The sequence below is a fragment of the Eublepharis macularius genome, chromosome 12 (assembly GCF_028583425.1).
Source record: "Eublepharis macularius isolate TG4126 chromosome 12, MPM_Emac_v1.0, whole genome shotgun sequence".
In the NCBI taxonomy this organism is placed as follows: domain Eukaryota; kingdom Metazoa; phylum Chordata; class Lepidosauria; order Squamata; family Eublepharidae; genus Eublepharis; species Eublepharis macularius.
Genome location: NC_072801.1, coordinates 3,468,517 through 3,483,892, shown reverse-complemented (window position 1 = coordinate 3,483,892; position 15,376 = coordinate 3,468,517). Strand labels below are relative to the sequence as shown.

Here is a 15,376-nt window from a genome sequence, read left to right as displayed (position 1 = left end):
CATTTCTCTTGCATTGACACAGTAACCTCTACAATAAAGTAGCAAACTACACCACAGCATTATCGTGCACCACAGATTTGGTGGTTGGGGAGAAGTGCCTGAGCCATTCGTTCAGTGAGTTCGTTGCTGATGTGAGATGTGATACCAAAGCTAATGCTCATCAGCCAACAATTACCGTACTACAAAACCCGCAACTTTCTTACATCCCTGCTTCTTTTAGGAAACATTTTTTTTAAAAAAAGCGTGCTTACAGAGAGAAATAACTTTTATTGTTCACTCATATACATTTTCATGTACATTATTAATGAAATGAAACTTTGCTACCTGTTTTAAGGCCTTAAAGTGAATAGAAAGCATGCCTTGCTGCAATAAAAGAGATTTAAGACAAAAAGTTTCCTTAAATATTTTATACCAGAAAGAGTATAAACATTGAGGGGTTAAAGCAGACTTTTAAGCATTTTAACATATTTCCGCCTACTGCAGTGACAACAAACATCTCTTTTTTCCCCTTTGACAATTTATTTTGAACATAGTATAACACCCTGTTAAAATTTTTCCAACTGTTTGGCAGCTGCCTCTTTTCCTTTACCAATCAAGTTTAAGCTAGACTCTACAGGATCTGCTAGCTTGCACGAAAGTAGACTCAGTCTCAGTCCACTCCTTGAACTAGGAGAAAGAATAACCTACAGAAGAACATTTAAAATTGTTAAGGTATTAAGGAAAGTAAATAAAATCAGAATCCTATCTTAAAAACAAGTAGCAAATTCTTATTTTAACAACATTAGCTTTTATGAGGCCAGTGCAGGCATTCTGCCTGACAGGAGAAGCTGTGCCATGGTAATGGTGCTACTGCAGAAAAGGCCTTGCCTCCTGTTAAATCTCATCTCTTTAATAAGAGGAACTCGGAGACTCCCCAGCAGGTCATAACTGGAAGTGGGAATGTCCTGCCAGGAAAAGTGGTCTCTCGGGCAGCGCGCTTACTTACTCGGAAATATATTTTACTTCGTTCCAGAAGAAGTTGCCATTTTAATGCTGTCTTTTGAGCCTCCGTCAGAGCCAGGAACTCGTGAATCTAAGTAAAGAGACTGCCGTTTAAGTGGTCTGAAATGAAACGGGCTTTTCTAGAAGCGACTAACGGTGAGCAGCAGACCAACACTTTCCCCAAACCAAGTGACAGCTTCTTTGTCTCTTAGTTTTTCCAATGTCATTCCTCCAATCTGGAGGGGGGGAGTAAATGAAAAGGACTGAATACTGGAAAAAAACACATTTTGCATTTATCAGTAAGTCAATAAACAAATGGCTGTTTCAATATAAACACTTAGAATTAGCCCAGTCCTAACGTATTTACAGTGCCTGTTTGGGAAAACACAGGTGTCCAACAAATGCTTGTAGCAATGTAAAGACTTGACAAGCTCATTTCAGGATGAGCTGTTGTAGACAAATGCTTCATTAGAAGCAATTACTGTTAAAAGTTCCAAAAAACTCCCATACTCTGAAGAGGCCATACATTACATGAAGGAAAGAGAATACTCATTGTTTGTAGCTCAATACAATCCAAGGAACATTTCCCTCATGGCTGGTTCTCACCGTGCAACCTAGAGTCTCTTCAGCCACCTTGTCTGAGAGGTTGCAGGAAGGGAGGGTGCCTGTGTGGTCGCTCAGGTCAACTGGCAAATCAAAGCTCAGGTAGGCTGGTGTGTCTGATGAGAAGGGAAAACTACTACAGAAGGAGCACCCCTTGGTTGCTTCGTTGATCACATAGTGACACCTGGTACTGCAAGAGATGGAGAACAGTGTGGATGAATCAGTGTGGATATTACTTAACTGATTTTCAGACTTGTTTGTTACAGCCCATCTAGCTGTCTCTTAAACCCACACCTTTGGCTGCTGCTCCGCCTCCCTTTTTTGTGATCTGCCTTGAATCTCTTGAGAAAGGTGGACTATAAATGCTGTATATAGATTGTATGTAGTGATCTATAGCTACTCTGTGTACTTACTAGTTGTCAGGGCACTGCACAGTCTGCTCCTGACATCAAAGGGGGCACCAGGGATGCTGCAGGACCCTGCTCTGTGGAAGGAGGGGCAGTATACATCACCCAGACTCCCTCTCAATCTACTCGCTGGCCTGCTCAACCTGTGCCACTCACCCTCTTTGGTCTCTGCCATCTTCATCTTCATCTTCATCTTCATCTTCATCATCTTCTTCTCCTCCTCCTCCTCCTCCTCCTCCTCCTCCTCCTCCTCCTTCATCCCCTCTCCTCCTAGCCTTTGCTCTCACACTGCTCTGCTTCCCCCTCCACACCATCACTCCTTACTCACACCTCACCGCCCCAGCCAGCTTTTATAGGGCCTTCTCTCAGCACCCCACCCTCCTTGCAGGTCCTGCCTGCCAGGCCACACCCCTCCTTGGCCTCCCAGCATTGGCCTGGGCTGTCTCAAGCTGCTGCAGCTAGGGTAGCTGGCTGGGCTGCCTGGATCAGCAACAGCTGCGTTATGTTGGCTGGCTGCCAGGCCTCTCTGGCTGAGCTGATTACTGAAGGTAGGCCCAGCTGTGGCCCCTTGGCTGGCTGCCCAGCTCTTCCCACAGAATGCCTTCAGCAGCTCCACCTGGAGGGGCTTGGTTGTGAGCATCTCCTGAGCCAGGCTGCTGTCTTCAAGCTGAGGGGGAGGCTGGGGCGTGGCTCTGAGCTGCTGGGGCTGCTTCTCCTTCCTGCCAGGCAAGAGCTCTGTTTGGGCTGCTGCTGGGCCCCTATTCCCCCTGCTTTGGCCCTTTTCCTCTGGCCTGCTTAGCTCTCTCTTCTCCCCCTGGAGGGTGGGACTAGTTGGTCTCTCCCTGCTCCCTCCAGCCCTCTGAGGCTTTGGCCTTTCGCCCCTTCCCCCTGGAGTAGGCAGGTCCTGGACCTGGTTGCTGGCTGGGGCGGCAGGGCCGCTGCCTCCTGGTTGCCTCCCACTGTTCCCTCCTGGCAAGTCTGGGGGCTGGGGCTCAAACCCCGGACATTAGTCACTTTGCAATATTCTTTTTAAAACTGCATTGTTCCTAAGCAAAATGGCATTTCAGTCTTTCATTTGGAGACTGTTCTTGGAGATCACCTTATAAGCAACCTGTCCCCCATTTCCAATCGTCATTCAGAAACCCGGTCAATTCTCACCGTTGTATCAAAGGAAGCAATTTCTGTTACTCTCTTTTGAGAAGCCCCTGCAGATGCAGGACAGGTGAGGTTAGAGCAGGAAAGGTTGTGATGCAAAAGAGGAAAGTGGTCTGATGATCAGAAGGATGGGGCCTAAAGCTGTTTCCAGCTGATTTGAACAGGGAAGAGATGCTTACCATCTGTTTCGTATTATTTTAGCTGTTTCACTATCAATATTCAGAGTAGAAATATAGGCAAAAATAATGCCATAGAAAGGCTCTGATTTCCCCTCACTTTGCAAAGCTTTCATCTTTAACTGCTCCACTGTGAAAACTTCAGTTATTGTCTGCACTAAAAAATAAAAGGGGAGAAAATTTAAAAACTGTCTAAGAAATAAAGGGGGAGAAAATGTAAAAACTCTCTAAGAAATATAACTTGACTTGATTTATGTTCTGATATATAGTAAGAAAGATTCCCATTACCTTCAGTAGACTTTGAGTTTCAATTAAAAAAATAAATAATTTGACATGGAAATGGGGGGGGGACTCTTAAAATAAGCAGAAAGCATAACATACTTTTATTTCATAAATCAAACTAGAACAAATTTATGTTGCCTTTTGAAACTGGATATATTCAAATATTTGTAGCATGACCAGAAATATCTTTCTTGATCTGGCATCATCTTCCAAACTGAAGTCCAACCCTTTATCTACCAAATCACAATGGCTGAATTCAGCATCTTTAATTATAACATATTCTCCTTTCCACATCCTCAGTTATTATTTCCCAGATTTGGTATGCAGTTTTTATTGATTGCTTATGAGAACTTCCAAGGTACATACCCAACTCTGAAGTACGTAGTAACTTTTTTCCCCAAAGAAACCACTGAATAGGGTCTAAGTGAGCAAACAGTATACATTTTAAAGGAGAATTTTAAAGGAATTTTTAAAGCAACAGACAGATCTTCACCTTATAACTACTTGGAGGAACACTTACAGTTTATGGACTCTCTAAACTGATGTCCTATTTCATCATCCAAAGCTAACATTTCTGCACTCTCTCTTATGAAGTTGAACAAAATATTTGCCTCTGGCGTGTCTTGGGAGGAAAACAGGATTAATTAATGTGGGCGTGCACAATATCCAAACTAGAAGGACAACCCTGGAAATTAAGGTTAATATCTCTGAACATCTTTTCTTAAGTTTAGACATTTGTTCATTGGAGTTTGATACCGTTTCTTCCTGCTGGCCATGGCTCTCCATGGGCTCAAACTGAGTGTGATCTTTCCCTACATCTGCTACCTTTTAAACAAAGATGGAAGGAATGGAACATTAGATATGCAAAAATGTGTGCTGAACCTCCAAACTGCCTGCCCTAAAGAAATTTAATGATATGGATGGGGAAAAATTCTTCTATGGAGTGAAACAAGTAAAAGTTGTTTCAGTTAAGAATAAAATCACCTTTTTCATTAAAAACTGGCACAACATTGATTATAGGACATTGAATGATTACAGGGCATTGAAGGACTAAAGATCTGGAACAGTCTCTTACCAGGATTCGTAGTGATAATGGTTTTAGAGATTATTGTTGCAACCATGCAGTTCCTAAATTTGTCAAAGTTTATTTTCACATCTGCTGCAAAGATTACTGTGAAGAGAAATATACATTCTTGTTATTTAAAAAAAAGCTTTTTAGGTTCATGCTAGCCTCAGCACAAATAGGCTGCAAGAAAGTGAAAGAGGATACCTGTTTCTCGAGGTGCCCAGCTCTGTGCATACTGGATAGATTCATTGTCCCAGCTAGAGGCAAGGCAGAATTCAGTTAATGTTTAAAACTAACATTATACCATATTTTATAATCCTATATAAAATATGTACCTTCTTTGCAAAACGTTGCTATTTAATTCCATAAAACAACAGCATGAAAAGGTAAAAATGATCATAAACAATCCTATGGATCACACAATCAAATCCAGGAAGGAAAGTCAGCCAACACTTGGCTCTCACAGAGGAGAAACATGCATGTGTTGCCTTTGCTTCCTAATCTGAAAGCGAACAAGGCGAACAATTGCAAGAGAGAGAGTAGAATGAGGGTACTAGAGAACAGGAGCCACCACTGTGGGAGCCCTGGTTCTTACACCTCTGCCGATGACTATGATGGGGTGGCACTGGAAGCAGAGCATCATCCCCTGATTACCTTCTTGGGTAAAAGGGATCATATGGGGAGAGGCATTCCCCAAGGCGTGCTGGACAAATTGTCTAAATATTCTAATGAACATGCACATTCACACAAAGGCTGATCTATCGATGATAATCTACAGACGGGCAAGGCAGCGTGTCGCTTTGGAACAAGATCGCCAATGGCCAGATGGACTTAAACAGTGTCTTTTATTTCCTCTTCTCCATGATGACCTTTCATAATTGATTTGCAGCTCTGTTTCACTCTGCTTCTCCTGATGGAAGCATTTGTCAATTACTCATTGAATTAGGCAATACATTCAAGACCATTCCATTGAACAGCTTTGTATGTAATATAATTTAATGGATATTGAGGTCATTTAATGAATGCCTTTATACCCTCAACAAAGCCCACTCAGTTAATAAGGGGCTTCAATTAATGATCACAATATGTACTTATGTTCAGCGCAGTCTCTGACTTTTGTATTAGTGTGTATATTTGAATGGTGATTTAGAATACAGCTTACCATATCATCACAAAGGAAGACAGAGTTTCATCAAACAGCTGCACTTCACATCTATGACCTTTTCGTCTGTCCGAAGTGGTGAAATACTTTGGCTCACCAACCTTTAATAAAGTGAGAAAAATCAGACTTTGCTCTTAATCTTGCATTCTCATCTACCTGGTCAAATAGCAATGGTGTGCTTCCACACTAAAAAGAATGTTACTGTTCAAACCATGACAACTTCAGTGAAGTACAGCAGGGATGGCTGTAATCAATTACCGGCATTCATCTTACATAATGGGGGGGGGGGGGATATAAAGAAACTGTTCTGAAATAATAACAAGGTGTTGTTGCAAAGTTTGAAGAGATGGTGTAGAGTAAAGAATAATTCACTCTGAAGAATGTGTGTGTGCAGAATGCCATCAAGTCAAAACTGATTTATGGCAACCCCATGCAAATGAGAAGCAGAGGCACTCTGAAGAATAGCAATTTTTTAAAAGCCCAGGCTTCTAAGGGTGGAAATGTTTCCTATGTTTTAATTGTTGTTTATATTATTATTATGTGTATTTTAGCTTTGTTTTCATTGTTTAAATGCTGCACTTCTGTTTGGTTTTAATGGTTTTTAAGATATGTTTTTAATTATAGTATGTTTTTAATCTATTAGCCACTTTAGTGGCCCTAATGAGTTCAAAAAGACAGGGGTATAAATTTAGTAAATAAAATTAATTAAATAAGTAAGTTATAAGGAAATGCATTTCTCCCATCCAAGAGCCCTTGTTACAAGGAAACATGTTTACTCATAAGGCGAATGTGGGGAAAGGCCGTTGCGCTGCCGAATTAACAGGAAGGAGGGGCTGTCCTTTCCTTCAGCCACGGATCCTCCTCCGCAATGCCCCCGAATACTCCTATGCACTGTGTCCCCTCAGCAGACAGAACAGACATTTGCAAAGATAGTTCAGCCCTAAAATTGCATTCACTGAATGCGGATGGAGCCTGTGTGTGAGTAAGAAGTGATGTCAAGATGCACTTTCCAGTGGATTCTCATGATAGTCACACAATTATGTTAAACACAGCAGTCACCACAACATGTAGTGCACTTTTACATTGCTCCCATTCATTTCAGTGGGGCTGGTGGGGGAGGACTTCCCAGTGGTAAACAGGTTATGCTGAAGAGAGAGGAGGACAAAGGTAAGATTCTGCTAGACATCAGTATTAAATCAATAAACCAATTTAGCATTAATATGTAACCTTGTAGTTAAGAATTAATGTGTGTGTGCAGTTCAAAAGACTGTAAACAAGCCTCCTCATACCGTTGCACTTTGTTAGGGCACAATCCTAGTTACATGAACATTTGTGTGGAATCCTGTTTACAACTCCCTCATTAAACGTCCTAAGACTAAATCAAGCCAGGACAAAAGATCACGTCAGTCAGCCATGACCTGATAAATCTTTATCTACACAGAAATGTATTACTCATCAGGCTACCGACAGGCACTGCTGAATTTGTTACAGAGTTTTTCAACTTACTGACTTGACAGCTGCAAGAACATTTATGATTTTTCCATCCAAGCTCTGTCCATTGGCCACAATGTCCCCCAGTGAGTAAAAATCTTGAGGTTCCTTCACAGGCACATTCAACAGAGACAGCAGCTTGGTGTCCACTTCACAGCGGGAACAAATCTTGACTGCTGAATGAGTCTCACTTAGCAGAAGCTTGTAACAGCTGCCATACACATGCATCACATATTTATACATGCTTACTAAAAGACAATTAATATGAACTCTCTGAATTCTTACAGCTAACACTAATTTGGGGGGGGGGGGTAATAGGGAGTCCAAATTATCTTATCTTTAGGACACACCATGCTCTTTTAAACTAGCTCAAATTTTAACAGATAATTGCCATGAACATGAATTTCTAGAGGAAGCAAAATGCAAGTCCATGTTCTCAGCTCTTCCCATGATCATATCTGCTGCTCAGATACATCCATCCAATGCCACATTTACCATAAATTGCCCTGTATACATAACTCAGTTATTGAGGCAACAGTAAAATTAGCAAGAATTGCAAGCAACGGATGAATGACTATAAAGGTATCAGGAATTCTATGGTCAGATAACCAGACTTCTGGCATTAGCTTCAGCAATCCACATGCCTGCATAAACGTGACAGTTCAGAATTTCAGTCACAGTGATCCTTTATTAATTTATGGGCATAAGAATCGTTGCCCACCAAGCAGTGACATCATGGCAACCTCTGTCCATTGGTTTGTACAAGAGAAACGCATAAAAGTAGGCACTAGTGTGGCCGTGTTTTTAGCTTCAGAGTAGCCCAATTGAATTTCTGTAGCTTGTGGGTCTCTAACTGAGTTAATGGAGAAACCAGCACTTTGAACAATAATAGTCTGGTGTTGTAATATTGTCTGGGCATTATATCACTGAGCAGTAAATTCCCTATCACAGCAATATCATTTGTCATGAGCAATGACTGCATATAGTGCTCCTGTGAATATGCCAGGAGCAGGCTACATGTAGCTTGCTATTTTAACCTGCTTGAACGGTCCTGCTCCTGAATTCTACTTTGTATTTACCTTGGCGTTGTAGGGTTAAATTTTTCCTCCTTTTCTACTTCCTTGGTCTGTACTAAAGGATTTTCAATGATGACTATAAAGGAGTGAATACCAGAAAATTAATTTGAAAGATTTCCTATAAATCTACACAACACATGGCACTTGCAAATCACTGCTAAAGCTTGTTGGGCAAACACATTAGGGACAGATAACATGTAACACCACTGCAGGTCAAAGAAACAAAACTTAACAATTCAACACTGTAGATGTCAAGTTACAGGGCTGTTTTAACTTATCTCACAAAAATGGGCTTCCATTGCAACTGGTAGGAATTAAAGCTAACCCAACAGTAATGATCCTTGTGGAGGGGTTCTAAGTGGCCTGCCTTCTAATGGTCTTAGTAGCTGGAATCCAGGCAGAAGGGCTCCTTCACAGCTCCTTCACTGGAGCTGAGTCCAGGCATGATGGGGGGTGGGGGGTGGCAGGCTGCTGCCTCCCTTCCCTGATGGTCTACAGCATCGGCTGTTGGAAGCTAAAGGGAGGATGGGCTCCTGACTGCAAGCTGGTTCTCTGGCTAAGCCAAACTAGTGACTGCTTAGGGCATTGTACTGATCAGGGGCACTGGCACACCACAGGGGTTCTACTTGCTCCCAGCCACCAGCAACACAGATGGGGACCGGCATCACCTCCTTGGGGTTCTGCAAGCACGGGCCCAGGACAGGCTATGTGTACCTTACTTAAGGTGATAAAATATTCTGAATTGTACTTGACCAGAGCTGAATCCATTGCAAGTAGATACACTAGTGTAAATGTTTAATGTGGACACGGGGAAACAAAGTTTTGCTTCCCGTTCAAACTATACAAGTGCATAAAATTCTGCATGGCTTTTGGAAATTCCTGTAAAGCTTAGTGGATGCAATCTGGCAGGAACTGCTGCTGTTCTTCGCACTCCAGTTTCCTTGCACAAGTTCATTCCACTTATCTAGGGTGAGCTCAAGGGGTCCTTTTTGCAACTTTTGCTCAAAAGAGTATGGAAAATCAGTAAGGATCCACTTGCCAGTGGTCTGTTTCACACACAACTATACTTATAACTAAAAATTAAGCAAAACTGTGAGCATTTATTCTAAATGTATTTCCTTGAAAGCAAGATCTTAAGGCTGTGGGCAAAGCCACCCTCTTTACCGATTGTACAGCAATCACATTTTATTCAGACTCCTGGGACACAATGCAGCCAAAAGTCCCACTCATTTCAGCAAGGAAAGGGCTAAGCACATTTTTTAAACTCCCGTTTGTTTTAGTGGGAGAGTAATGTGCTCAACTCTGATTGGATTATGCCATTAGTTATTAATTATTATTTCACTTAAACATTGTTGGATGAATGAAACACAGTGTAAACTTGAACATGTAAGGAAGAAAAGTCTGGGAAATGGCTTTTTCAGTCCTAAGTTTCTTGATGACAGCTTTACTACTTTTGAATATGTATATATATATATATTTTAGTTTACTTCTTCTCTTTTCACTCAATCTAACTGAAAAGGATTGGTTCCAGTTAAATATCCACAACTCCTTGGAGAAAAACACACCAAGACCACAAACACATAACAATGATTTAAAACAGGGGACAGCACATACTGAAAAATCGAAATACGTTGAGAATAAATTCCATCTTACCACAGTCACCAACTCTTAAACTTTCTGAAAGTGATTTAACATAGTTCTCTTTTCCCCAAGAATTTACATTTATGAAGTAAGAGGGTGAATCACGAACAGTAAAAACAAAAGTGTATCTCTCCGAACCAATGTCTGCAAAGAGAAAAGGCATTTTTCTTATCAAAAGCTAGAATTTAGCTGTAAACACACGAGAATATAATGTGTGGTTGTTACATTCTGTCATCAAAGTTAGGGGGCAAATTGTTTTACTTCTCTCAATGAAGACTCAGAGAGGTAGTCATCTGCCCCAGGAACCCCCTGGTTATGAGGACCCTGCTGTCTTCCTGAAGTAAATGGCTGGTTTGACAAAAATGGGAGGAAAGGTGGTGGCCTCAGGCAGCAGAATTTGGGGGGTGGGAGTTATCACCTCATCCTCATCCTCACTCCCCACTGTTGTCATGGTCATCTTAAAAGAGTCTGGGAAACCCCATTGGGCACATGTGTTGTTGAAGGCACCTGGGGGAGTGAGGAAGGAAGGAGCATTAGCACTCTGGTGGCAGCAGCCTCAAGTAACACCCTTATGGAGCCATTACTGTTCGTATCCTTGCGGCACATAGTAATGAAACCCAGAAATGGGGCACTAGCAATGAAGCAAAAGGCCAGGGGAATTAAGACGTTACAGAAACAGGACCAAAGGTACAATACATTACACTGAACTGATTGTGTTACCAGCATTGAGCAACCTCATTAAATACCACTAGAGGTCACCAGATTTTCTAAAAATGAACTTTACTTCTCTGCATGGGAGGGAAGGAAAAAGTCATTAAAGCTGGCCCAGTTACAGTTTAGCCATAGCAAGTTGGCAGGCGTCCCACTGCTTTGGCAAAGAACTTCATCTCCTAAACTGAATGGAGTATTCTACTGTCATCAGATGCCCCAGAACTGAGAAAAAGCCCAGTGCTGCATTAAGTAGTTCTAGCAAATCTCACTCCATCCCTGAAATTATTAAGGAAAACATCAGTAAGGGACAGAAATAGCTCTGAGGAGCTGGGGTTCCCTTAGCTTCTTGTACCCCTCCTTACAGCTGAGTAATCTCTCTTGAAATTTCAGTTGTGGAGGGAAATGTTCCCACTGGTTTCCCACTAGGGTTTTCTCTAGCCTCCCAGCAGGGGGCAAGGGCCTGGTGCTTACCTGTCCAGCCTTCCCATGATCCTCATTGTGCACACGCTTTGCATGCGCACATCTCTGTGCCTGCACAATGAAGTCACTTCTGGAAATTGATGTTATCGTGCAGGCACAGGGGCGCACACGTGTTTCACAGTGGGCTGATTTTGGTCTCAAACTGGCCAAAAGGGGCCCATTTGGAACCAAAATCAGCTTGGGGCAACTCAGTGACAACACTCCCAGGAGTGACATCATCGCGCAGCTCCTGGAGTGCACCTGGGAGGCCCATTCTCATGCCTTTCTCTCTTTCTGGTGGCAGGGGGTGGAGAGTGAAAACGGGGATCCCCCATCCCCACCAGGGGAATGGGATCCCTATTTCCCACCCATGCTTTTGAGTTAGTTACAGGCAAAAAGATACAGCCGGAGAAACAGAGGTCTAAAAAGAACCTTACTTTTTCTGTCTGGAAAGCCTTTTGTATCTGTTTTCCCAATCACCACACCAATTACACTCTGGGAAGAAAAAAAGATTACAGAATATAAACATTAAATACAGATGTACAGGATGTATTTGATTTCTCAGATTCTCTATATTCCTTCCATATGAAAAAGCATATTTTTAATATGCTATTTTAAGCACACACATTATATAGTACCATTAATAAATATAAATAGTCCTCTCCATATGAAAAGATGACCAGGGGAAATATTACAAGATTGAAGCTTCTTTGTCTGTTTTTATAAGGGGAACACATATCTAAATTGTACATAGTTTCTCCAGCCAACCAGGACAGAAAGTGTACTCGGTCTGAGGAATGGGATAAGGATATGTGGGCTCCAAACCAGTTTGATAAAATCCTGATTCGCCTAGATCAAGATCTTACAATTTTTCCTAACTTGCTAAGTGACACAGAATTGGATGTGAATGTTTTCCGTGTTCTCTAGTTCTTTATCACATAAACATAGCTTATAGTTTTCTTACGCCTCCATGGATTTTCATTTCAAGTCTCTACTATACACAGAAGCAGTTATAAATGAACCTCCAGTGGCTACTTCTCCTAAACAAACAGTTACAGGAGGGGAAGATTTACTTCTCCAACCAAATTCATCATGGCTTCATTTCATATGTTTGTGCATAATATGTATTTACGGCTGCTCTGGAATGCATTTAGTTAGAATCTCTGATAATGCAGGTTTTGGCTCATGTGTGCTCATGGTAGCCTTTAAAGTCCTGCAAGACCCTCTGTTATTTATTGGGACTTATCCTTTCTTTGAAAAAAAGGGTTTCTTTAATGTTCGGGATTTTTGAAGAGCAATACCCCTGTTTGTTTTTTAAATGAACCTCACCCCAGATTGGTATTCAGAGATATTGAAACCATTCACTTTATTTTGTGGAATTTCCATTAAAAAAAATTTTTTTTAAAAAAAAAACCTCAAGGGATTTGCAGCTTAATCCAGAGGAGGGAGCAGAAAGTGCTCAGGGAGCAGACTAAGGGTTACACTTTCATAATTCAGACTTACACCAGCATAACCATCCCTGTGAGGCTGCCTGTCAGTGACACTGCTCCGCTGCAGCCTCCCAATAGTGCCCAGCCATGGTGGCCAGATGCAGGTGCAACTGCAGCGTAAGTCCCTGTGCCAGCACCAAGAGGGGTGTTCCAGGCCTGGGAACGCCCACCACAGCCGTGGAAAGTTGTGCCGTAAAAAATGGTGGTGTGGCCCGTAAGGGTCCATTCTACAGGAAAAACTCACTTGCCACCCCAATGCCCAGCCCCACACAATCACCTCCGGCCAGGGTGGCCATGGCCCCAAGTAAGTGAGGCCATGGCCAGAGGCCCTACACGAGCATGCACTGTAAGCAGTCGGCCCGGCCTTTGCCATCTTTAATAGCCATTTAATATGGCTACCTGTGATATGAAATCACAAGACCCCTGGATTAAAATGGCAGTTTGGATTGCAGCCAGGGGAATTCCAGCTAGCAGTTGCTGCGTCCTGCCCAGGAGTCCCAGGTATGAATGGAATGCTGCATGTAAATGCGGAGACACCAGCAGTGATTAGTTTACAGGATCCCCAGCCCTGAAAGGAATCCAGAGCAACAAAGGTCTTGCAGAGCAACCTCACTTAACACATTCCTTTCCCTCGTTCCGTGATGAGATCTCCTGCTCATGATTGAGGAGCAAATCAATTGGCATTCAGAAGTAGTTATAATTCATTCCTGGGAAGGTGCATTCCCCAACTAAATTAATCAACTTAGCTCCAGTGGACTCCATTAACAAACTGCCCCTTTTGTGTAGTCCCAGGAGAGACTACCCCCAGCCCTGAAAGGAATCCAGAACAACAAAGGTCTTGCAGAGTCACCCCACTTAACACATTCCTTTCCCTCCTTCTGTGATGAGATCTCCTGCCCTTGATTGAGGAGCAAATCAATTGGCATTCAGAAGTAGTTATAATTCATTCCCCAACTAAATTAATCAACTTAGCTCCAGTGGACTCCATTAACAAACTGCCCCTTTTGTGTAGTCCCAGGAGAGAGTTTGCATTCTCTTTCACACGCCCTGGCAGCTAGCAATCAATGTAATCAAACCTTTTGTTACTCCCAGGAACTGACCATTGGAGTCTTTGTTCCAATGGCTAAGTGGGCTCTCCCACCTTGGGACACGTTTTACCCTATAAGAGTAGTGTCCTGGCCTCATTCAAATTGAACAGTACATGCTTACTGGATCCAAGGCACTGTTTCCTTGAGGTTGCCCTAAGCCTCTTGCTCTCCTGGCCGAGAATGCTGGCATTTGAAGCTACCCTCTTCTCCCATGGACTGGACCACTCTTCAGGATATACTTTCCCCCTTCCTCACTCTATTCCAACTTCTGACTAGCTTCCTAGAACTCTGTGTATGTGTAACCATTTTATAAATTATTCCTATGTATGCGTGTGCTTTTTCTCTTCAATAAAAGTTTGCTCTTTTATCTATCTATCTGTCTGTCTGTCTGTCTGTCTATTTATATTCCACCCTCCCCACATTTCCAGCAGGCTCAGGGCAGATGTGAATTTAAAGCACCATTCTCATCTGCTGTCTGGGAAGAGACCCCGTAAAAATTGGTGGAAAAGATCCTGTAGTTACTGCCTCTCGCATAGCCATCTTCCTCGCTGCTAATTTCCCCCACAATTCTCTTATTGCAAGGAGACCAATTTAGGTAACAGCACAAGGTGGCTGAGCAAAAGTGCTTCAGGGGGACTTTGTTAAATTTGGGGAGCACTGAGCACTTACTCAGGGAAGGAGAGCTGGGTCCAGAATGTCTGTCTACCTACTTTCACTCAAGTTCCCTTAGAGGTTATCCGACTCCTGAATCCTGGCCCTAGGAGGGCTGAGGGTGCTCCAACAGGTAAGGGAGCTGGCTGCTCTGGTTCACTCATTCACACCAGTCCTCCCTTTCTCCTCATAGTAGCCTCACCTCCGTGGAAGAGGCTCACCAGGGAGGGGGAGCGGCTGCTGCCGATGAGCCTGCACAGTTCATGCCTGCCAAGGAGGCAGACACCCAAGGAGCTGTGTTTGTCACAGCTGTTATGGGGTGAATGGATTCCAGAAGCCCATGCCAGGCGTTTGATCGAACACCCTCGGTTGGGCTTCCCCTCAGGCAGGGGAAAAAGCTCGGCCACAAGTTGGGGTGATTGGGTGCCCATGCTTGTAACTCCTTGTCAATGGCGGTTGCACAGCCCCTCAACTGTCTCCCTCACAGGATCAGAGCTGCAAGCAGCCACGGAAGCAGACCATCCAGATGCAGATGAGGAGTACTATCTTGCTGGAGGGGCATGCATCATGTGGTTGCTGACAGTACCTGTCACAATGGAGCAGCTGCTGACGCTGCCTACAGCCATGAACACCCTTCCAGGACGTTGCAGACCAGGCTGGGGCTTGCACAAGACCAGTCATCTTGCCACACATGTATTTGCTTCCCTTCCTGGTAGGCTGTGACCTGTCTGGGAGGCCAAGGAACATGGCTGTCCCTTCCTGGCTGAGGAAGACACACCTCCAGACATCCCATTCACTTTTTGCAGTCCAATAAAGTCTGTGTTGAACAACTCCCTCCCTGTCTGTTTGCTTGTCTGTGCATGATAGTAGGCCCCCCTCCACTTCCCCAACGGGCTGCTATTTCACACTTCAAAGCGAATAGTCTCTGAACCAGGGC

General features: G+C 43.2%; 1 protein-coding gene across 1 annotated transcript; it reads right to left on the bottom strand.

Annotated features, from left to right (window-relative positions):
• Window positions 1-290: 290 nt before the first annotated feature.
• Window positions 291-14,870, bottom strand: MEIOB (meiosis specific with OB-fold). The gene is made up of 13 exons (XM_054992749.1): window positions 14,661-14,870; window positions 11,648-11,705; window positions 10,053-10,184; window positions 8,403-8,475; window positions 7,339-7,534; window positions 5,833-5,933; window positions 4,875-4,927; window positions 4,680-4,775; window positions 4,125-4,226; window positions 3,326-3,479; window positions 1,588-1,774; window positions 986-1,072; window positions 291-683 (listed from the first exon to the last, which is right to left on the bottom strand). Exons 1-13 carry the CDS (start codon window positions 14,868-14,870, stop codon window positions 546-548), a joined length of 1,587 nt encoding a protein of 528 aa, XP_054848724.1. The 3' UTR covers window positions 291-545.
• Window positions 14,871-15,376: the final 506 nt, after the last annotated feature.